Source organism: Bactrocera tryoni, chromosome 5, assembly GCF_016617805.1.
Source record: "Bactrocera tryoni isolate S06 chromosome 5, CSIRO_BtryS06_freeze2, whole genome shotgun sequence".
Taxonomy (NCBI): Eukaryota; Metazoa; Arthropoda; class Insecta; order Diptera; family Tephritidae; genus Bactrocera; species Bactrocera tryoni.
This window is the reverse complement of record NC_052503.1, coordinates 6,622,214-6,645,105: the sequence shown is the minus strand read 5'-3', so window position 1 is coordinate 6,645,105 and position 22,892 is coordinate 6,622,214. Positions and strand designations below refer to the sequence as shown.

General features: G+C 37.4%; 1 protein-coding gene across 1 annotated transcript; it reads right to left on the bottom strand.

Annotated features, from left to right (window-relative positions):
• Nucleotides 1-5,592: 5,592 nt before the first annotated feature.
• On the bottom strand, nucleotides 5,593-21,148 carry LOC120777815 (protein rhomboid). The gene is made up of 4 exons (XM_040109353.1): nucleotides 20,002-21,148; nucleotides 11,777-12,658; nucleotides 7,210-7,639; nucleotides 5,593-6,859 (listed from the first exon to the last, which is right to left on the bottom strand). The coding sequence occupies exons 2-4, from the start codon at nucleotides 12,302-12,304 to the stop codon at nucleotides 6,510-6,512; spliced, it is 1,308 nt and encodes a 435-aa protein (XP_039965287.1). The 5' UTR covers nucleotides 12,305-12,658; nucleotides 20,002-21,148; the 3' UTR covers nucleotides 5,593-6,509.
• Nucleotides 21,149-22,892: the final 1,744 nt, after the last annotated feature.

Sequence of the window (22,892 nt, the reverse complement as noted above, 5' to 3'; positions counted from 1 at the left end):
CGGTTTGGCTGCAACTGAATATTCACATACTTGTATGTATGTATGCTTGTGTTTGTTGTAGTAAATATTTTGCGTAATTCTGACAAACACAATTGTTGTGGATTTTTCAGCATTTGGTTTAAGGATTGACTAACACTTCGTTCGAAATGCCTTTAGAGAACTTAAAGCCTTTAATAAGATGTCGTAGCAAAATATTCCGTTTGTAATTGATTAAGTAATCTTTTAAGTAAATTATGTAAGGATTTTTTTTTAATAGAGCTTTCTGAAAACGTCATTATTAAATTCAAAGTTATTATTAAAGTATTATTAACATCCAGAGAAAACAAAAATTCGATTTTGTAGCATGGTGTTATCAAATCGCTCCTGCGGTAGGGGAAAAATATTTCTCTAATACCAAAATTATGGTGTAAACGCACAGGACAGCGTGTGATTACAAATTATTCAGATTTAAATATTATTTACGCCAATTTAAATGTGCACTCATACTCGTACACTCACACATGGGTGTGTTACAAACTGATTTATTGCATATGACAGATATGCATTTGATAATAAAATGGAATCCATTAATTTGCAATGCCGAAAATGAAAATTACCAAAAGCTTTTAGGCAGCATTTTGGCGAATAAACATGTGTTCGCCTGTGAATGATAAATATAAACAGATCCACATGCATAAGTAATAATATTAAATAATGAAAACTCAGTTAAATGCAATGAACAGCATTTAAATATTATTATAATACGAAATCCGATTAATGGATACCAATGAAAGTGTTGGCCATTTAATATTTTGTTGCTTCAGTAACAAAGGGTGATCCATTTCGATGTTCCCTACTTTTTAAAAGAAAAGAAAAACACAGAAATTTCAGATTTAATGGAACATTTTTATTATTATTCGAAAGAACATTCTTTGGCATTTATTTTTTGAAGGTTATCTTTCTCAAATGTTGGCCGCGGCTACATCTCAAAAGCTCCATCCATTAAGTCCAATTTTCGATCACTCGTTCGTTCGCATTTTAACTGGTAAATGGCGAATTATATGCGTGATGTTTTGCTCCAAGGCCTGAATCGAAGCGGGATTATTCGCACAGACTTTAAACTTTACATATCCCCACATATTATCTGCTCGCGGAAGTGTTCTTTCTGTATATCCATTGATTGATTCGATGTGTGGGAAGTGGCGCCGTCTCGTTGAAACCAACTGTCGCCGAGATCTCGAGCTTCAATTTCAGGCATCAAATAGTCGATTATCATGACACGATAACTGTAGTCATTGACGGTTACGTTCACACCGGCATCATTTTTGAAAAAATATAGACCGATGATTTCACCGGCCCGTAAGACTCACTAAACCGTTATTTTTCCTGGATAAAATGACGGCTATTTAATTTCTTCAGATTGCTCTTCGTCTCAAATGAAGAAATTTTGCATGTTTACATACCCATTGAGCCAGAAATGGGCCTCATCGCTGAACAAAATATAGCTCGAAAACGTGGGATCTTCTTCGAACTTTTCAAGAACCCATAGAACGAAGCGATGTCACTTGAGAAGGTCGAGCGGCTTTAGTTATTGCAAATGTTGTATTTTGTACGCTTTCAATTTTAGATTTCGACGTAAAACGCCCTACGTCGTAGGGAGCTGAGCGAAGCGCGCGAAACACATTCTTTACGGAACGTGAATTTTCATAATAAAGCTGAACGTTTTGTAAACGTTGTCCAGGCGTAAGTCTTTTCATGATGATTTCAAGCAATACTGAACTAAAATAGACGCTGATTTTTTCAGGGTTTTGGGTTGGGTTAAATTTCTAGTTAAGTGGAAGTCTGTCTTAGTCATAATCTAATTCCACCAAAAAATAAGTAGAATGGCTTTCGAACTCTTCGCGCTTGTTATCGAGGTTACAGAAGCAAGACAAAGGTTCGTCGTGGAAAGATTGCTTACCTCATTATTATTAGTGGCATCTATTATCACAACTTTTCCAGTAGTGTGACTAGCGTAATTTTGCAAACAGTTTATTGGCTTTGTGGAACGAAACTAATAGAAGTTTAAAGAGTTAAAACTGCGTCTTCTCAACAGCTTTCAAGCAAATCTAATGAGGTCAAATCGATTTTGGGGATGCTAACTTTAGGTGGTATTGGTTTGATGTGAATCAATTCAATTGGGAAATTATATATGGAAAAAGTGAGTAGAAAGATTGAGTCATGTGTAGAAGTTCACGCAAGTGAGGAAAGTACTCTGAGCGCCATTCACTTTCGAGTGGCCATAAATGATTCCTTTACATATAACTCAAAAAGCTCCCGACTTCCGGTCTTTGACCAAGTGGGTGGGTAGCCAAAAAACATCCATTTGAATGTGAGCTAAAGTGAGAAGGTGAACCATCCCACCACAGGGTTGTGCGCTGAAATTGGGACTCGTAAAAAATACTCCCAATGAAAAGGAAACAAAAGCCTCGGATGAGAGACCCCCTTTTGATAAGCGCGTCGTTAGTTCTGCTTTCTCCAGATTGGATAAGGACGGGAAACAAATGGATCTGGTAGTAAACGATGGCGAAACGATATATCTCCTGTCATCAATCAAATAGACTTGGCTTCCACGGAACTGTTAACAACAACCGGAATGTTTAACGTGGGCACCTGCTGACGACAGCCTTACTCCACGGTACTCAAAAGTACAACGGATCAAATCAAAGCGTTGATCAGCGCCCTGAAAATGCCAGACATTTTCAGTACCAATTGGCAGTGTGGAATGGACACACTAACCACCTTGGTGGGGTTCGAGGCCCCACTAAAACCTCTGCGTGAACTGTTAACAGTCATATCTTCGAAGTCGTGGATAATTTCGTCTATCTTGGAACCAGTGTTAACACCAACAACAACGTCAGTCTCGAAATCCAACGCGGAATAACTCCTGCCAACGGGTGCTACTTTGAACTGAAGAGGTAATTGAGAAGTAAAGTCCTCTTTCGACGAACAAAGACCAAATTCTACAAGTCACTCATCATCTCCGTCCTGCTATGTATGTATATGGTGCGGAGGCATGGGCGATGACAACATCTGATGAGTCGACGGTACGAGTTTTCGAGATAAAAGTTTTGCGTAAAATTTATGGTTCTTTGCGCGTTGACCGCGGCGAATATCGCATTCGATGGAACGATGAGCTGTACGAGATATACGACGACATTGACAAAGTTCAGCGAATTAAAAGACAGCGGCTACGCTGGCTAGCTCATGTCGTCCGAATGGACGAAAATACTCCACCACTTAAAGAATTCGACGCAGTACCCGCCGGGGAAGCAGAGGAAGACCCCCACTCCGTTGGGAAGACCAGGTGGAGAAGGACCTGGCTTCGCTTGGAATTTCCAATTGGCGCCACCTTGCGAAAAGAAGAAACGACTGCCCTGCTGTGGCTAACTTGGCTATGACCGCGTAAGCGGTTTCTACGCCAGTAAAGAAGAAGAAGGTTTTTGCAAAAGAAAGGGATGAACAATGACTCCGCTCACAAGAGTTTCAGCTAGAATTGGCAATTGGCCTTTAAAAACTCATAGAAACAGAAAACTTTGGTAGCGTTGATGGGTAATAACCGTTGATTTAACCGGTGGATGCCTTGCAGGGATACTTACAGCTGCCGCTAGTTGCTACATAACGGTAAGTAAGAGAGTGTGGTAAATAAAAAGTCATTTCGAGGCAATTTTGTTTTAAACATTTAATTTTTTATTAATTTCTTTTGTTGCTGCTTTGACGGGTGCGCACACGTTTTTGAAAAATGCATTCTTTTCACTTTTTATCTTTCGGTTTCTGTTTCTGTTTCGTTTTCGATTTTGGTTTTTTTTTGTGATTTGTGTTTTCTCATTATTGTTGCTGTTGTTTTTTTTCCAAAATGCATACAATTTTCGTATATAATTCAGTATATAATTTCGGTGTGTGTTCTGGTTGAATATTTGACAGTACCGTTACAAAGAGTTGCCATACATATGCATATTTTGTTTTCGTAACAAGAAATTATGTTTACAGTTTTTCTTTTCGTTTTTTGTTTTTGGTTATTGTAATTGCAGGACAATACATACATATATATTTAGTTATTAGATTACAAGTGTAATTTGTTGGGAGTTCTATTTGGCATTGCGTTTTCATATTGACAATAAATAAATAAGTTTCAGTATTGAGCATCGGCTCAATGGCTTGGTGGTGGTGGTGGAGGTGTTCATGCATGCAATATACATATTTACATATACGCACATACACACACACCGGTGACGGTGACTGAGTGTGAGTAATTTTTTGAATTTGCAATTTTATAATTACATTTGATTAACGGTTATTTAATATTGATTTTACTTTACGCTTTTGGACATTTACAAAGAGTTTTGTGTGTGTGTGTTTATTTACTGGACGTAATTGGCAGCATGTGTGTGTGTGTGTTTGTCGTTTAATTAGTGTATGATGCTTTGCTTCTGTGCTTGTTAATGTAATTTTCAGCAATTTTCAGACGGAAACTAATTTGCCAAAATATAATTAAAAACTTTTGGAGTTTGTGCACCTGACTGCTCTGTTTCTTTATTGTTGTAGAAAATGTTGTGTGAGCCAAGATCACTGTTATGCAGTTCTGCTCTAATCCGCGGACATTCAGTGTTGTTATTGTAATGTAGTTTTTGTTTTTTTTGTGTTTCATTTTCTTTAGTTTCTGATTTTTTGTTTTCTCTTTGGTTCATTTGTGAGTGCTCGTTACGAATAATTCTTCTTTTTCTCTTTGTTTAGATATACTTTTCGCTTCAGTTTTATTAACAGGCGCTTATATTGCTAGTACATTATGTATCATGTATTTCTATTTATTACAAATTTTGTTTTTAGCTACATAAATTGGTTGCGAAAACACTGTGAGTTTAATTTAAATGTGAACTTTAACTTAACGTTAGGGTTGCCATAAGGAAAAACATATTTCGCAATTCTAAACTGGTTAGAAATTACTATTAAATACTAAAAAAAAATAATCTCGCAACAAATATTTCAATTATGTATAAGCATATGTACAGTAGTAACGATTTTACAGTTATGTATGTATATCTAAAAAGTTATTGATTTTTCTCGCTCTTCTTTTTCTCTTTCTCTTTTGACCATGTAGGCGGCAACGAGAGCGCGGAAGTGCCTTAACAAGCGTGAAAGCAAAATATTTGGAAATATTTTAGTGAATTCAAAATGGAAAAAATTTAAATTCATTTTGAATTTTTTTTTTCAAAATTGAAACTTTTTCGAAAATATTTTTTTCAAATTTTGAAATTTTTTTTCATATGTGAAGTATTTTTACAAACTTGAATTGGTTTTAATTTTGAATTTTGTTTTTAATTAAATTTTTTTTTTTTCAAAATTAAAATTTATTTTCGAAAATAATTTTTTCAATTTTTGTTTTTCATCTTTGAAATTTTTTTACAAATTTGAATTTGCTTTAATTTTGAATTTTTTAATTAAATTTTTTTTTTTCAATATTGAAATATTTTTTTCCAATTTAATTTTTTTTTTTCAATTTCGAAATTTTTTTTTCATTTTTGAAGTTTTTTTTCATTTTCGAAAATATTTTTGAAGTGTTTCCCCACATTTTTGAACGAATTTTTCACTTGTCCTTGCGCTCGTTTACAACTTCCTAGCTTCCGCTCTCCCTTGCTGCCTACATTTTCGCTTTTATTTGCTATTTATTATTTCGTTTTGGTTGACTAGTGCGTTAGTTTGTGAAAATGCGACAGCTTCGCATTCACTTACATATGTATGTATTTGTGTGTGTGTGTTTTGCGGGGGGTAACGAGGACTTATCTAACCTTTTCGGCGTTTAGTATGTACAGACAACAAAGAATGCGTTCTAACCGCATTTCTACTATTTGGTTGTGTGACCCGATTGTGCATTGATGCTTACAATATAATTACGTAATATAAATTTAAATTAAATAAATAAATGTTTTTTACACTGCTTAATGTTACAATTAATTTTCGTTCAAGCGTTCTTGAATTACACGCGCTTTTGTGTGTGCGTGTGTGTGTGGGAGTGGCCACACAATGTTTGTGTGTGTGTGTTTATCTTTTTTTATTTTCAAAATTAATTCAGTCTTTGGTATTATCACAACATTTGTTCATACGATTTGGGGTTTTATTTGCGTTCCATGCAAAAGATATTTAAATAAATTGAAAAAATAAATTAAACAAGAACAGCAACGACGAAAAAATATAGTTAAATAGTAACAAATAAATAAATGTGGCTAACAGAAATGCGTGAAATTGAGCTGAGTGAGTGTGCAAGTTAAGCCGATATTTTTCGAAAATTTTTGCATTCATATTTTTACAACGAACACTTCCTGGTGGCGCTAAATACGCGCCAATTTCAACTTTATTGTGCGCTTCAAGGCTCACTTCGCACCAGCAGCGGCTTTATGGAGCCTTAGAGTTGCCACTCCGTGCTCAAATTTGCACGCATTTATATTGTTTTCGCATAAATTCTCTCACTTAACTGTTCGACGCAAACAGACTTTTTACGACACACCCAAATCGTACAACAACTGCTGTGCCACAACTTCGCTGCGCTCCTCCACCAGCTGCCCGGTCATCGTGTTGATCAGGTTGAAGACAATGGCGAAGACGGTGAAGGCGCTGTAGACGCCCAGCGCCAGCCACCAGATGAGATTCTCATAGGCGCGATGCTCGAAATTCTTCAGCACCAGCAGACCGATGGTGAAGCCCGCCAACGCGCCGGTCATGTGTGCCACATACGACACTGGCGGCGGATCGATGTTCGGCCAGGTGTGCTCAAGCGGCGTGGGCTTGGTCACACCCTCGTCGTCTAGATATTGTGAATACAATGCATATCCCAGATCGCAAGATACTGCAAGAGAGGAGAAGAGCAAAAGCGAATAGTGTGAACATTAGTACAAATTACAGCTTTGTTTATCGAAAGCAAGTGTTACGCAAAGATTACGCAACAAAAAAGGAAAGAAAAAACAAAAACAAAAATAAATAAAAACAAGAGAATAATCAACCAAGTTGCACGCGGCGCGAAAGCGTAATGAAATGTGTTTACGTTGCGCCCACATAGAATTAGGTCAAATCATATCACCGCCGATTAGGCTAGCCATCAAACACCTTTCACCGCCGCACTCACGCGCCGCGCGTAAACAAATCAAAATCGAAATCAAAATCAAATCGTAATGGAAATGGAAATCAAGGGAAACTTACCAAATATCAGCACCGACAGCAACTGCGCCACCGCGTAGCGCATCTGTCTGTAGTTGAGCGTTATGTTGGCCAAGTGTGCGGCGAGCATTGCGTATACGCCACCGCTGGCGCCCACCAAGTACACCTCGGAGTCGACGACGCTCGTGCCCAACGAGCCGGCGAACACGCCTGCACAGTAAATGATGCCGATGCGCGCCGAGCCGTGCATCACTTCCAGCGGTATGCCGTAGAAGAGTTGGATGACGACGTTGAAACCGAGGTGGAACCAGTTGGCGTGCAGGAACATGTAGGAGAGGAAGCGCCACACCTGCAGACGGCGATCGGGCCGGTAGATGAATACCGAGTCGGAGGCGATGGGCATGTGTGGAATGAGTTCGCGTGTGGCCTCCGTGCCCGGTACTGTGGCGGAGTCGTACGCGAAAATTGCGAACTGCAAAAGAGAAAAAAAAATAATCTTTAGTATGAGCGTTGAAGGATGAGCGGGTAATCGATTAAATAAATAAAAATTCACTAATATAAATATTAAAATAAATGTTTGTCATGTTGCAATGAGCCCAAAATTCGAGATTTTTAAAGTAACGCTGACTTTAATTCGGCCAAAGGCAATTTTTTTCATTTTTTTTTTTTGCGCTTTAGCATTTTCTCTGCCAAGAAGGTCAAGCTTGCAATTCGTGCGCGCAACTGCATTCTGCCAGCGTCTGGCAACGCTCACAGCAGCTTAGTTCGGAAATGTGGCTGCTGATTAAAATGTCTGCCAAAAGTCAGCTTATTATAACGGCATCTGTGTGGCTAATAAATGTTGCTGCAGGTGGAGTTGGAATTCATTTAGCGCTGACCGAAAGTCGCCATAAATTTTCTTCGCTTTGTGCAGTCACGTGCAATAAATGCGGGAAATTCAATGAAAATGCGCAAGAAAATTTTTTGGAAATTATTTACGTATGTATGTATTTGTTAGTTTCATTTCTCATTTCGAGATAAAAATTGCAACATTTGAAAGAAAATATTTCTTGATGAAAATAAACTTTCCCAGATAACTGAACAAATGCAGAAGCATACTTTCAGGCGACTCCTATTTGCTTGTATCTAGGCGCAAGCCTTAAAATAGGCGAAAAGCGCTGGAGTATTGCCTTTTGTGCGGACAAGCAAACTCAATTGGCTGAAGTGGAGTGGTTGTCATGAAAGTCTCGAATCGCTTGTGGAAGTTGCAAAGAAATGGCCGCAGCGCGGGGCAATGACAGTGCGCAGCGGCAATTGCTGTCACAACAATGTTAATAAAAAGGATAATTTTTATATACACGAGTTGTTGCTTGGCATGTGGAAACTATATAAAACACACCTACATACACACACACATGTAAGCGCATACACTTGTATGAGTGGCCATAAAAAGCGAGACAATGCTGTAATGAATTGAGTAAAATATATGTGCTTGTACTGCACACACACACAAGTTCATATATGTACTTTGTATGTGCGTGTGTATGTGTACGAAATATGTTTAGACCGCGGGGAAGTGGTAGTGGTAAAAACAGCAAACCCAATTGAGTCAATATATTCGTTGGGACCTAACTGTAAAAAGTTTGAAACATTTTTTGTCCCACACACACACACGCATACTCATGCATGCATTACTTTTTATATCACTGATTTTTACTGCTATTTGCCGCTCCCTGTTCACTTTGCTGTTTATTTGCAGTTGTTTTTGTGTTTGTTTTTGTTTTTGTGCTTGTTGTTGTTTTCGCGTTTCCAATTTCTAGTTAGTCAAGTCTGTCATGCATGCCGCTTCTTGCTGTACGCTTCGATTTTGGCATATTCTGAAAGGTCCTTCCGCTTCTATTGTGCTTTTCATTGTACTGGCAATAGCAACAACACAAACGACAACAACAAAAGCACAATCGGCGTATTGTGAAATGAAACAAAGAAGTTTCGGAAGTATAGCGAAATAAAATGAAAAATGGCAGCGCATAAATTTCGCATATAAAAACCAGCAGCAACAACAACAGGAACAACAACTAGAGTCGAGTCCAAAGCGGCATTGCGCCTGCAAACACAAACACACGCGCTGGCAAATAAGCAAACGTGCCGCATTTTTTGCGACTTGCCCCAACAATGTTGCACGCGCGTTGGTGTGCGTGTCCAGCGCCGCCAATACAATGCGTTATGAAGTCACAACTTTGTCGCTGTGAAAGCGCCAGTTAAATATTTTGTAGTTGTGGCGTTGTTTCCTAGCGTGCTGCCATCACGCTGCGTGTGTGTGTGTATGTTTGTGGTGGTGGTAGCGCCGGGCAGCCACTGTCAGCCAGGCAGGCAGACCGAATCGGACCAGACAATGTTTAATCGATTTTGGGGCGCCATGTGACTCGTGCGCCATCATTTTGCCCCAGCCGCCACAAACGTTGGCTTGTTAGCCGCCGTTGTTGTTGTTGCTGCGCACCAGCTAGTTATAGTGGAGTAAAAGTACTACTTCCGCTTTTGTGTTGTGCCACTTAACAGCGCCGCCGTTGCTGGTGTAACGGCATATTGATTTGTACCGTGGCGGCACTGCTTGCGTGTATGTGTGTGTGTGTGGATAGTTTTGTGTATCTGTTTGCTGTTTTCTTGCGCGTTGTTGGAGCAAATATGCGCTAGTTTGTGGCAAAGCTCGCTTATTTGCTGGCAAAACACCGTTGCATGATTAATTTCGAAATAAATTTTTGAGTAGCGCATATTCGATGAGGATTTAATCAACATTTAGCAGAAATCCAACTTTTTCAGCGCAAATTATTAACTTCACGCTGCCATTTTTGCGGAATTCACGGTGAAATATTTGTGAAAACATAAATAATGGAAATTATTTTTTATTTGTTGTTGTTGTACATACATATGTAAAGTAGCGCTAATTTGCATAACGTGAGTCATTAAAAGCCGTTAAAAGCGAAAAATAGAAGAGCAATTTTTAACAAAAACCAAATTCATTAATTTTTAAATTCCAGAATTCCAGCGAAACGCCGCGCAAATATCGAATATTCCACTTAGTAATTGTTAAAAAATATGATTATGCAAATTTTCCATGTAATTCCCAATCAATCCCCGCACTTCTAACAATAAACAGTAATCAATTTGCGTATTTAACAAATTTGAGTGCCATGAATAATTGAGCGCAACATTGTTGAAAGCACTTGCACACATACATACATAGAAATGTAAATATATATCGTGACTTAAAATTTAAAACAACGTATCATCAAAAAAAATCGAATATCGTTGCCAGATATAATAATCAATAAATAATTATTTTATAACTAATATATAACCATTTTATAACCGATATATAACCATTAAATAACCAAAACTCAAATTTTATAACAATATGCGTGCTTTTTATTATAACGTGTAAACTTAGAAAGTGATGTTACGTTATTTTTCATTTTAGGTGTCGACATAATTGTTTTTGCGTAAAAAATGTGTGCTTTTGTGCGTTAAACGGCGTTTAAGTGGATACTTTTTTGGCACGTTGGCTCAATCAATTTAATTATTTTTGTCAGAATTAGTATTTAATTACATTCAATTAAGTTCAAATCCTGCGATTGCCGTTTCATATTTCATTAAGCAAAGCGCGAATAAATTGCGCGAGCGTTTGCGTTTTAATTTGAAAATAGACACAGAAAATTTAAATTGCAAAGGCATGTGTGTATGAATTTGTTGCTAACCGCGAGTAATGGAAAAAATTTGCAACAACAAAAACAATTTCAATTTTTTATGATTAGAAAATATAGATATATGTATATACATATGTGAGAATATAGGCGAAAAATATTTAAAAAAACGGGGTAAAAAAATATACAAATAAAGGTCAAAGGCAGACCGAAAATAGTTTGGATTATTTAAAAAATAGTTAATTTGCACACATTAAAAGCAATTATTAAAGAAATATGTATATTGTCACCTAAAATGCCAAACAATGTATCACCAAAAGCGAAATTGAGTTTCTATTGATTACAATGCACTACATCATATTACAGGATAACATTTTCAGCTTTCGCTGTCAGATATAACCAATATATAACCATTTTATAACCAATACATAACCATTTTATAACCATTTTGTAACCAATACATAACCATTTTTATAACCATTTCGTAACCATTAAATAACTATTTTATAACCAATATATAACCATTTTATAACCAATATATAACCACTTTATAGCCAATATATAACCATTTTATAACCAAAACTCAAATTTTGCTTCAATATGAGTTTTCGCTTATATCGTTTTTCCAACGCCTGCAAACTTTTGTAAAGTGATGTTACGCTATTTAGCATTTTAGGCGACGATATATAATACATAAAATATTTATATCGAGTATGTACGAGCGCTATTGAATTTGCAATAAAAAACTGTATAAATTCTACATTTTCTTTTCTGTTCCGAAAAAGAGCTGTTAAAGCAACTGTTTGCTTCATTAGCGCTAACCTCAGAAATGCCGCACACTCTGTCAACTATCCGCCTTACACTTATTAAATATTTTTTGAAATTTTTGTATACATTTTTTGCATTGCTTTGCACGGTTGCTTGGTACTCACCTCAATGATGGAGATCGCCAGCATGAAGAACGGCCAGTGCAGCCGGTACTCGCTCTTCAAATAGCTCACTTCCGCATCCGCGTTGCAAGCGTATTTCGCCTTCTGCTGGTGTTGCTCCTGCTGCTGTTGTTGCTGCGATTTTTGCTGTTGTTGTTGTTGTTGCGCCTTCTCCATGTAGATGTGTTCGCCGTGTCGCGCACAGCAAGTGCTGCTCGTCGTGCTGCTGTCCGTGTCATAGGAGGATGAAGACGATGACGACAACGACGATGACGAGAGCGCGGCTGATGGCGCTGGCGCGGGCGCCGTGTCCGCGGGGCAGGAGTGCGCTGGCGCTGCCGGCATTGGAATGTCAATGATGGTCGCTTCAATGGCGGGCAATTCGTCGTTGTCCTCGTCGACAACAACAATGGTGCTGTGCTGTTGTTGCAGTTCGTGCTGTTCGACCGCAGCGAGTGCTGCGCTGGATTGCTGTTGTTGTTGTTGCTGTTCTGCTTGCTGTTGCCTTATTTGTGCCGCAAATTGCTCCATGTTTTTTTGCCGCAACGGTTGTTATTTTCGCTTTTGGTATTTTTGTTTTTGTTTTTATGTATTACCAGCTTAGCTCCCACCGTGTGTGTGCGTGTGTGGGTTTGCTATGCTAGTTGTTGTTGTTGCTTATAGTCTTTTGGCTTAACTTTCGCGTTGTGCTGCAAGTGTTGAAAGCGAAAAACTGTAAATGTTTGTTTATCACAATTTTTCACGTGTGTTGTTGGCGCCAGCGTTGAACTGGCGTGCTCCACTTTTCCAGTGTTGTCTTCTCGGCTCGCGCGCCTTTGTTTATCTGCCAGACGTTAATCCGCGCGGCGCTTGCATCTTTGTGTTGTGTTAAATTTGTTGCTGCAACTGGAAGAGAGGTGAAGAAGAACAAGAACAAAATCAGTTTTCAATATTTTCGAGGAGTGTGAGAAAAAGTGTTCCATCAATAAACAATGAACAGACACACACACACAAAGTTCTTATAAATGGTTTGTAAGCGTATTGGTTGTGTATGTGTGTGAATGTGGCTATTGTGCGGTCATTTTGCCACTTCCGTTGTTGCAACGAGGCCCATGCCATTTAGCGGTTCTTTCGCGGTTTCAGAAGCTTCAATCAGCGCCAACTCAGTAGCGCCAATCGTCAATATGGACAAACAAGCAGTTCTGCGCATTCATGTTAGTGTGTTTGTGTGTATGCGAGTGCATAAGGTGTGGGGAGGCCTTTAAATTTAAATAAATGCTTAAAATTGTTAAAAAAATTTAAAAAAAAATTTAAAAAAATATTAAAAAACTACTCAAAATTATGTTTAAATAAAAAAAATAAATACAATAAAAACAAATTAAAAAAAATTAAGAAAAATAAAAAATATACATTTTTCTTGAGCTTACTGCTTTGCATTTCGAAATTAACGAGAAAAATCTATTTTTTTTTTGTAAAATTCTTTAAATTTAAAATATATTTGTTGTTATGTTGGCAAGTAACTGTTGGCCCATTTCGTTGAGACACTCAGCAGAGCCCACAAAATGGCAGCGCAAAATGAATGGTGCACCAAAAGCGCTGCCAACTTGCGGCAGATCGCGCACAAGTTAACAACTAACTGCCTGCGTGCGCTTGTTACATGGCAGTTGTTGTTGTTGCCAGTGGTTTTTTGTAACACGCCAAGTTTATGAAAGATGTTCAAAACAGCGCCAACTTGAAGTGAGTTGTAGCAAGTTTACAGGCGTTTACGCGCGTTCCTTTTCTTCCCTCGCAAACACACACACACATACATACACGCACGCTAACGGTGGCACTTGACAGCTGTACACGTATTTAAGCCCAAGTGGATTAGCGTGTGTTTGCTTGTGACAGTTGCCATTTTACGAGATTGCTCTGGCCTACATTCCTGCGCAATTATGCACACACACATACTACACACTCACAAGCATGCTTGCATAGTACATAGCTGGCGGCGGCTTCGGAGTATGAGCACTCTTGCCGTTAGCGCATACCAATACACACACACAGCGGCAGTGCTAAAGTACGCCTAGAATTGTTGGGCGAGTCCCTTGAGCTTCAATGGCGCTACACATGTGACTACATACACACAAGCACATGAGTACATAGTTTGTCTGCGCTCACTGAGTAATTGTTGTTGCGTTTGTTGTACGTAATTTGAAGTTTCCAGGAATAAGTTTTAGATTAACTTAATGACCAATAAATATGATAGCGCTGCATGTAGCACAAATGTCTGCCATGCCATGCTATGCTGTGCTGTGCTATGTTCGTAATTAATGGTCAGCAATGGCGTAATCGCAATTGGGGCGGAGGAGCTAGATATAGACAGCAAAAGTAAGTTCTTCCCCCACCCACATGCTAGCCAAAGCTGCCTGCCGCAGGCCCTTAGGGAATCGCCGAACACATGCAGAGGAGGGGCAATGTGTTAAATCGCTGAGATTGCCAAAGACTTCCAGCAAAACAGACAAAAACTTCAAGAACAACTATTTCCGCATACCAACACTTACACTCACACACATACAAACAAACAAACACACAGATATTTCACGCACCAAACTGACTGCATGAGTCAATGGTGGAGCGGCCAGCATTCGAAGGAATCTTACAAATGCCCATAGAGATAGTACATATGTACATACATACATACGGTGAATGTATGCAAATGTGCGTTGTGTTTTCTTCCACAGCACTGCGGCATTTAAGTGCCACACTTAGCGGTAATAAGGCGCTTAATTTTCTTAATTTTGATTTTGTTGCTGTTTTTGCTTTGTTTAGCTTTTTTTTAATTTAAAAAAATTTTTTTGTTTTAATTTATGATGTAAATATGTGCAACTGTGCGTGTGCTGCTGGCAGCGCTACTTTGTTATGACAACGCGTTTATTGGCGCTGCTGCTGTTTGTTGTTGCTGTTGTAGGTGTGTTTCGCTGGCATGAAATCAAAAGCAAATAAAAAAGCGTGTTGACTGCTCACTTACAGACAAATAAAAGTATATTTGTGCAAATATATGTCTGTTTGTGGGTGGCAAATTCTGTTTTTAATTTTTATGTGCCACGGATTTCTATGATTTTTTATTTTTTTGTGTTTTAAAATTTTTTTTATTTCTTATTTTTTTTAATTTTTTTTCGTTAATTTAAACAATTTTTCTTTTATTTAATTGCCTTTGGCTTATCTATGAATTATTTTTGCGAATTTTCGACTTTTTTATGAAGAATTTCGTCTGAGATGTTAATTTTTATCGCCGGGCGTCGCCAGACAGGAGCCGTTTTTATTTCTTAAATGTCTGGGCGGCGCACAGTTGCAAATATTTTATTGAAATTAAAGGAAAAATATTTTTAGAATGACAAAAAGCAAGAAATAAGCATAAGAAACCAAAATAATGAATATAAAGAAAAATTGTTTTTGTTGTGGGATATTTATTTTCACATAAAATATTTGGAGACTTTTTTAAATTTTTTGTAGGGTTTTTTATATTTTTTTATAAAAAACTTGAATTTTTTACAAAACAAATAAATCAAAAAAATCGAGGTAAATTTTTTAAATCAAAGCAAAATTTTCAAAATTAAAAAAGTATGTTTCTTAGTCTCAAATATTTAAAATTTTCTCTGAAAAAATTCTAACATTTTCTTAGCAGCCAGATTAAATTCACCTGTCCCTCCACCACACATTATACATTAAACCTGGCATTTAATGTGCGCATATTATATGTATATCTATGTGTATATGTTTTTTCATGTTCAACATTTTTTTGTTGTTTGTGTAGGTGTGTTTAGCGCCGTCGGCGTCCATTTGAAACATGATTATTGTCATCATCAGCCACAAAATTGCGGATGATTTACTATTTCCCCATACATTAGCGCGTAAGCTATACCACGATTGTTGTTGCAGTTGTTGTTGTTGCTGCTGGAAACTTAAGAAAAGTCTACGCTAACAAATTTCAAAGTGGCTGAGTCTGTGGTTTTTTGTACAATTGTCTTTTTATTGTCGCATTTTTTGCAGAAAATCAGCAGCCAAGGTCTGCGGCATTACACACTCACACACATACATATATACGTATAATACATAAGTATTATATAATAGATATTTATACGTGTTGCTGCCATAACATGTGTGTGTGTGTTTAATGTGTGTCGTGTAATTTGACCAAGACAATTATTGTAATTCTCCAACAAATGATTTCTGGCGACAAGCGCTTAGTGGCAGCAGTAGCTATAGCAACAATAACTACAACGGCGACAACAACAAATAAAAGCACTTAGCGCTGTGTGCGCCAACAATGCCACTAAGTACAAGTGAATTATGTTAATCGCATTCGTTTCAATTACAATAAACGGGCGGCAGCAACAGCAACAACAACAGCAACGTTGGCAATATGAAATCAGCAAAAATGAAAAATCATCGAAAAAACAATTTGAATTTATGTAAGTTTGCGTTGTTGCTGTTTTTTTTTGTGTGTTGTTGGCTGTTGCTTGGTAACGCTTTGACTGACTGTTTTTGGGTGGCTCTTTCGTATGTATGTATAGATACATGCATATGTTGTTGCAGGCGCTGTTGTGGCAACATCAGCGAGTCTTTTGCGCACGCGCTTCGATTTGTTATGGTTGGTTTTTCTGCTAGTAAAATAGTATATAATCAATTGTGCATATGTATACGAGTATGTGTATATTGAGTGTTAAATGTAGGTGCACCCACACATGTATATATCTACGTGTGCTTGTTATGCTTGCGTTTGTGTGGCGGCGGCTTGAAAAATCGCCCAAATAACATGCGGATTGTGTCATTTACGCGGCTGTAAACAGATGACTGCTGTACGAGGGCATACATTTATATGTATTCTTTTATGTAAAGATGCATGTATACATAAGTATGTATATATATTTTTTTATGGTAGATATATGTACATATGTATATATTTGCCAGAAGCTACCCCACATCTGTCACGTAAGAGCAGTGGTGTAGTAAATTCATTCGCGATACTTGTAAAAAGCGACTCAAAAGCATTTTCAATGGTATTTTCGAGGCTTATTATTTTTTATATAAATTATTTTCATTTGTATTTCCTCATTTTATAATATTAGAAAACTTTTGAAATGTTTGAGCTCAAATAAGCTGAATCTAAGAATGCATGCCACTGAAAAATTGAGCGATTTTAACTATTTGTACTTGGAAAAAAAAAAATAATAAAAAAATAAAAAAATAAAAAAAGAAAAAAATAAAAGAAAAGATTAAAAAAAAGAAAAAAAATAAAAAGAAGTAAAAAGTAAATTAAAAAATTAAAATAAAAGATTAAAAGAAAAATTAAAAAACAAAAAACAAAAAAAAATTTAAAAAAATAGGTACTAAAAAAATTAAAAGAAATTTAAAAAAATTAAAGAAACATTAAGGAAAAATTTAAAAAAATTAAAAGCAAAATTAAAAACAAATAAAAGTTTTGAACAAAAACTTCGTAATTTAAGTTTTATTTTTTGATTTATTTTTTATTTAAAAATAAAATAAAAAAAGAAATTAAAACAGAAACCACATACTTTCTTTTAGCCTTTGATTTTATATTTTTATTTTTATTTTATTTATTTTTCATTTTTAATTTTTTTTTGTTTTACCAGCATATTTATATTGTACTTATTTTTGCTGATATAAAAAAAAAATAAAACAAAAAAATTAAAAATAAAAATTAAAAACCGAAACTTCATATTTAAATCTTTTTTTTATTTTTTTTTTATTTAATTTTTTTTTCAATTTTATTTTTCTAATTACTTCATTCACCGAAGCATTCAACTGCATTTGCCACCGATCATGTTGGCATGGCAAAATCAAAAGCAGAACATAATAAAAATAACAAATTAATTTCAAAACAATTAAAAGCGCTGCAGTGAGAAATAAAGGAAAAATAAAAAAATATGAAATCGAAAAATTGCGAAAAAACACACAGCAATAACTTAATCGCAAAACTGAGCAATTAAGCTCGAAAAATGCGCCAAAAATGCAGCTAGCGTGGCAAGAGCACACATACATACATAACTTATATCCCTACATATGTACATAAGCGTATACATGTGTGCATGTTGAGGCTTTTGCGTGTTCGCTGCACCTCGTTGCCGTGCGTTAATTAATACCAAACATATATTATAATAACAGCACTTGTCGTTGTTGCAATCATTCGTTTTATTTATATAAAAATAAAGCAACGCTTTTAGAAAATGTGTCTGTGTGTGCGTTGGTGTGGAAATAGAGTTATTAGAGCCAAAAATGCTTGGCAAATAACTAAATAACACGAAAAAATCGCAAAGCATTATGAAAAACGGTAAATTTATTGTGCGCTTTTTTGCCGCTTAAATGTTGCAACGCGAGTTTGCACTTAAAACTGAATTGCACTCGCTTTGCTTAGCGTTTTTCGCTTGCCACACTTGACGGCACTCACGCGCACTCGAACGCGGTGAAATTGTATTGATTGAGCGCCACGCGTGTGGAAGCGCGTTATTCGTGGCACTGGGCGTATAAGCTATGCAGGCAGACGATTTTATGCGCGAATTTGAGCAAAAAAAATAGAAAAAAAATAACAAATTTCGTAAAAATAAAACGGTGTCGAAAATATATTCGAATTTTTTTTAAATTTTTTAATAATTTTTTTTTTTTCAAAATAATTCACATTTTACAAAAAGAAAATGATTTTAATATTTTAAAAAGCTTTTCAGAACTAATGAAAATTCGTAAACTTTTTATGCCCGCGACCTTCGCCTAACTGTGTGCCGCGCACTTGTTGCCACAACTCAAATGTGCAACAGCAGTGGCAATAATCGAGTGCACCAGTTGTGTTGGCTGCAATGTTTGTGTTGCTGTTGCTGCTCTAGCGGCCAATTCAAATTAGCAGCACGTAGCGAGTGCGAATGCACAACTTCCTGCTAATTATGCGCCACATCGCATACATATGTATGTGTGGTAAGTGGCATAGATGGTTAGTTACCGCTAAGCAGTTGCACGTACATCAGCCGGCGGCACAAACGCCTTTGGCCGTTCTTGCAGCGCGCGCTCCTCTTGCCGCGGCCAAACGAACGGTTGACCGACCTAACAGCGTGAAAGCAGCACAATTGCCACAAATGAGCAACGCCATTACTAGCTTGCTTGCAACGTGTGTACGCCGCTGTGAGAATTAACATTTTCATTATGTTTATGATTGCTATATTTTTTATAAGCGATTATATGCATTTTCCGCGCATAAGCAATTTGTTTTTGCCCACTCACACACACAAGCACACAAGCAAGCCACATATGTGTGCTGCATTTGGCTGATATCGAGTGTTTTGCGCCAATAATCGCACGGCCGCTTTGGAAAGAGTCAATAAACGCATAATGGCCATTACAGTCGCCGCTATCGCCGCCAACAATAACAACAATGCGCCCAGGTCGATCGGTTGGCACTTGCACGCACACACATAGCGACACTTGTGCTTGTTGCAACATTGCCGCCGCTCGTAAACACTCCAATAATCTTGCTGATGCTCATTGGTGTCAGTTTTGCGCGAGCACACACGTTTGTTGGTGTGTAGCATGCAACCAGGAATTTGCGTGTAGGCTGCAAAAACCGCTGTTGCTGCTGTTGTTGCACTTTTTATTGCCTACACTTGCTATGCTTTATCGAGTGTCAGCTAAGCAGGTGGGTAGGCTGTGTTTGTTTCTACGTATGTGTATGTGTGGAAATGTGGCAAGCGTTGCCTGGAGGCTTAATGTGCAACACTTTTGATTGCGCATCAAGACGCGCGACCTCAGTTGTCATTAGGGGCAACATTGCAAGCAAATGCTGTCAGAACAACAAAGAAACACTGGGGAAATCGAAATAAAAAATCGAGGTTGCAGCATTTGCTTATGCTACTGGCGAGAAAGCCTGCCCAAATGCCTGTGTTTGGGCGTGTTCAAATGCAAATATGTTGAGCAACGTACAAAGAGGTTCATACAATGTTGCATGCATCTACCAAATTATCGAAAACTCCAGTTGTTGTTGTCTTTGTAGCAAGAAAAAGTTGCTTAACAGCAGCAAACACTGCCATGCAGCTGAAGTATTGGTGTTGCCACAAGAAATCTTATTTCAATTAAATTAATTTTCTTTCTTATGAAATTCTCTCCCAAATCGCCGATTTTGTTTTTGCACCACAGCGCCCACACATTTCATAAATCACACGCAATTATTAAATCTAGCAGTAAAGCAATGTAAATCAACTCACCAATTCATATGTCTGCCTGTTGTTGTTGTGATCGTAATCCAAATTGTGTGCTTTTTCGTTGTTTTTACAACAACTTTTCATTCACACGCTCATTTAACGCCGCCGGCTCACAACTTGTGTTTATTTTGCCTTTTCACTTTCGCGTTGCCTTTGTTTTACCGTTAATGCACGCCTCTTGCTGTATTTGTCGCTTTGTTGCAATTTCGTTATTGTTGTTGCACTTTTGTTGTCACACACTGCACAAGTCCTTTTGACCACGTTGTTTTTGTTTTTGCTGTTGTTGTTGTTGTCACTAGGCAATCACTTTAGTGCGCACCACCACTTTGCTCACAAATGCAAAATGCAACAACAAAAAAGCGTTCACTTAATTTTATTAAATATGTATGCGCGTGTTTTTATTGTTGTTGTGCCTTATTAAATGGCTACTATAACTTTTGTTGTTGTTGTTGCTGTGAATTAGCTGGCTTTAATTTGCTTGAGCGATGATAAATTCTGCCTTCGCTGCCTTTGCTAAATGTACAGTTAGTTTATTTGCACTTTTAGTTGAAATTTTTATTTGCTCACACACACATACATATATACATAGAGACACAATAAACGTTTGCTATAATTTATGCATGCGGCTTTGTCATTGCCTTTTTTCGGTTATTTTCAATTGTGATTTGATATTTTTCTTTGCTTGAGATTTGCTATTTTATTTATAGTTGTTGTTGTTGTTTTTTTATTTTTTTTTTTTCAATTAATTTCGTAGGCGTATTGAAAGGGAAATCGTTGAATAAATGTTGTTGTTGTGCGCTTGAGTGAATTATTTCCCAAATTTATTTTTATTTTTATTTAATTCTTTTCATATTCCTCGCTGAGCAATTCACTTCGTTCACGCTGTGTTTGTTGTTGCCACTAGAGGCCACCGAGTGCTGCTGCCGAACTGTTTTGTTTATGCTTTTTCTTCAATTAAGTTGCTCAATTTTGTGAAATTTATTTTAATTATTTTTATGATTGAAATTTCGTTCGCCAATATCCGCTTTTGCTTGTCAGATATTGCTTTGGCTACTACACTCCACCACCGTAAGCAATCCGTTTTCAGAGAACCACTATAGACTCGCTCGCGTTCCGCACGCAACTGTTTGTGAATTTCATGCGGCCGGCCCTCAAATACCGAAACCAAAGTGTTGGGCTGCTCGGTGCGAGAGCTTGTTTATGCGGCGCATGCAACATGTTCCAATGCTGCGCAGAGCAAGCGCCGTTGTACGCGTGTTCGTGTATCTCACAGATACGCCAGGCACGGCGAAACAGCTGAGCGCTTCAAACACGTCGGTTGCGCGTATCTTTTGCCTTTTGCTTTGCTTGTTTCTTTGCGGCTGCACCTTGCTTCATAGCTTCATACCTTTGCAGTGGTGGCGCTGCGCCTGTGCCTGCGTGTAGCGGTGTGTGTGTGTGTGTGCGGCCGCGTGCATGCTCAAGTGTTCGTACTATATCCGCTTGCATTTGTTGAGATACTTTAATGGGCACACTCCAAACGGCAGCTGTTACCGCCAGCTGTCTCTGCTTAAGTTGCCATCGAACTATTTGCAGTTGCAAGCACACGCACACATGTACGCCCATGAACACAACGGAAGGAAGCGCACGCAGTTACACACACATACACATTGATGCATTGGATCCTTAGTTGCCGATATCTGGACTTGGTGAAGCAACAATGTCGCACCGTAGAGACTGGATACTAGAGAAAATATTGTTGGCGCTGCACATATCGCCACTTATATACTTATTTTAGGTTCAAAAATTTTTTAGTAAATACAAATAAATTAATTTAGTTACATGCAATCTACATATGTACATATTTATGTTTTAATTTAGATTTGGTTCCTGCTAAGCGTTTGCTGAAATGCTAGAAATCCGTCAGACATGTTGCATTGCGTTTTGTTGCATGTAAATTTGTATATCGAACAACTGAAAGTATCTCACAGATGCCGACGTATAAGAGTTCGCCGCTTAGTACCTACATACCTGTAAATTTATAACCGAAGAGAGTAAAAGTGTTTACGGTCTCCTTGGCGCTGTCCCAAACTTAATAATAAAGTGTTTGCTTTGCCTGCAGGTTGAGTATTTGTTGGTGTAAAAAGTGGTAGGGCGCGCATACCTGTAAACAAATATATAATATGTGTTTACATATGTAAGTATAATTATGTATGTACCCATAACAAGCGCTTACACTTGATCGTTAGCTGAAATTTGCTCAGCAGGTAAAGCATTTTGTTGAAAAGTTTTTCCTAAATAACAGATCTTGGGGAAATCCGTAGAAAGATGGTTCAAGGATAAGCACTCATAGTCGATAGGTGGCACAGGAATAATTTTTTAATATTTTGTTTAGATGTAGTGTTTCTACACATCTCATGTGTCAAGACAGGCAATGCAAGTTTCGGAGTGTGATCTTTCAAGTGATTTTTCAATCGCTGCTGAAGTACAGTTTTTGGTATTAGAGCTGTATGTTTTAAGAGAAATTAAAAACAAAAAACGGTTTTTAAATTGAGAAAACTTAAAGCTTCATATTTTGATATAATTTTGTAAAATTTGGGAACAGAAGTGAGGTTGTGCCTTGCTTGAAGCAAAATCCTTTTTTGTAATATGTAAAATAAAGTGCCCAAAGTCAGTTCGGCCAGCTTCATTACGATAATGATAATGTTCTTTTGAAAATATTATCATAACTCAAAACGCATTTCTGTATATTTGTTATAAGATTTATACTTTCTTTTTGACCTATTGTTACTTTTTCTGTACTCGCTACCCAAATGAGTAATTTAAATTTCGCTTCTAGAGATTACAATGTCTTTATCTCGAAAAACACCTACCGGAAGCCAATGGAAAGGGTTCAGGTGTATAATGGAAGCTCT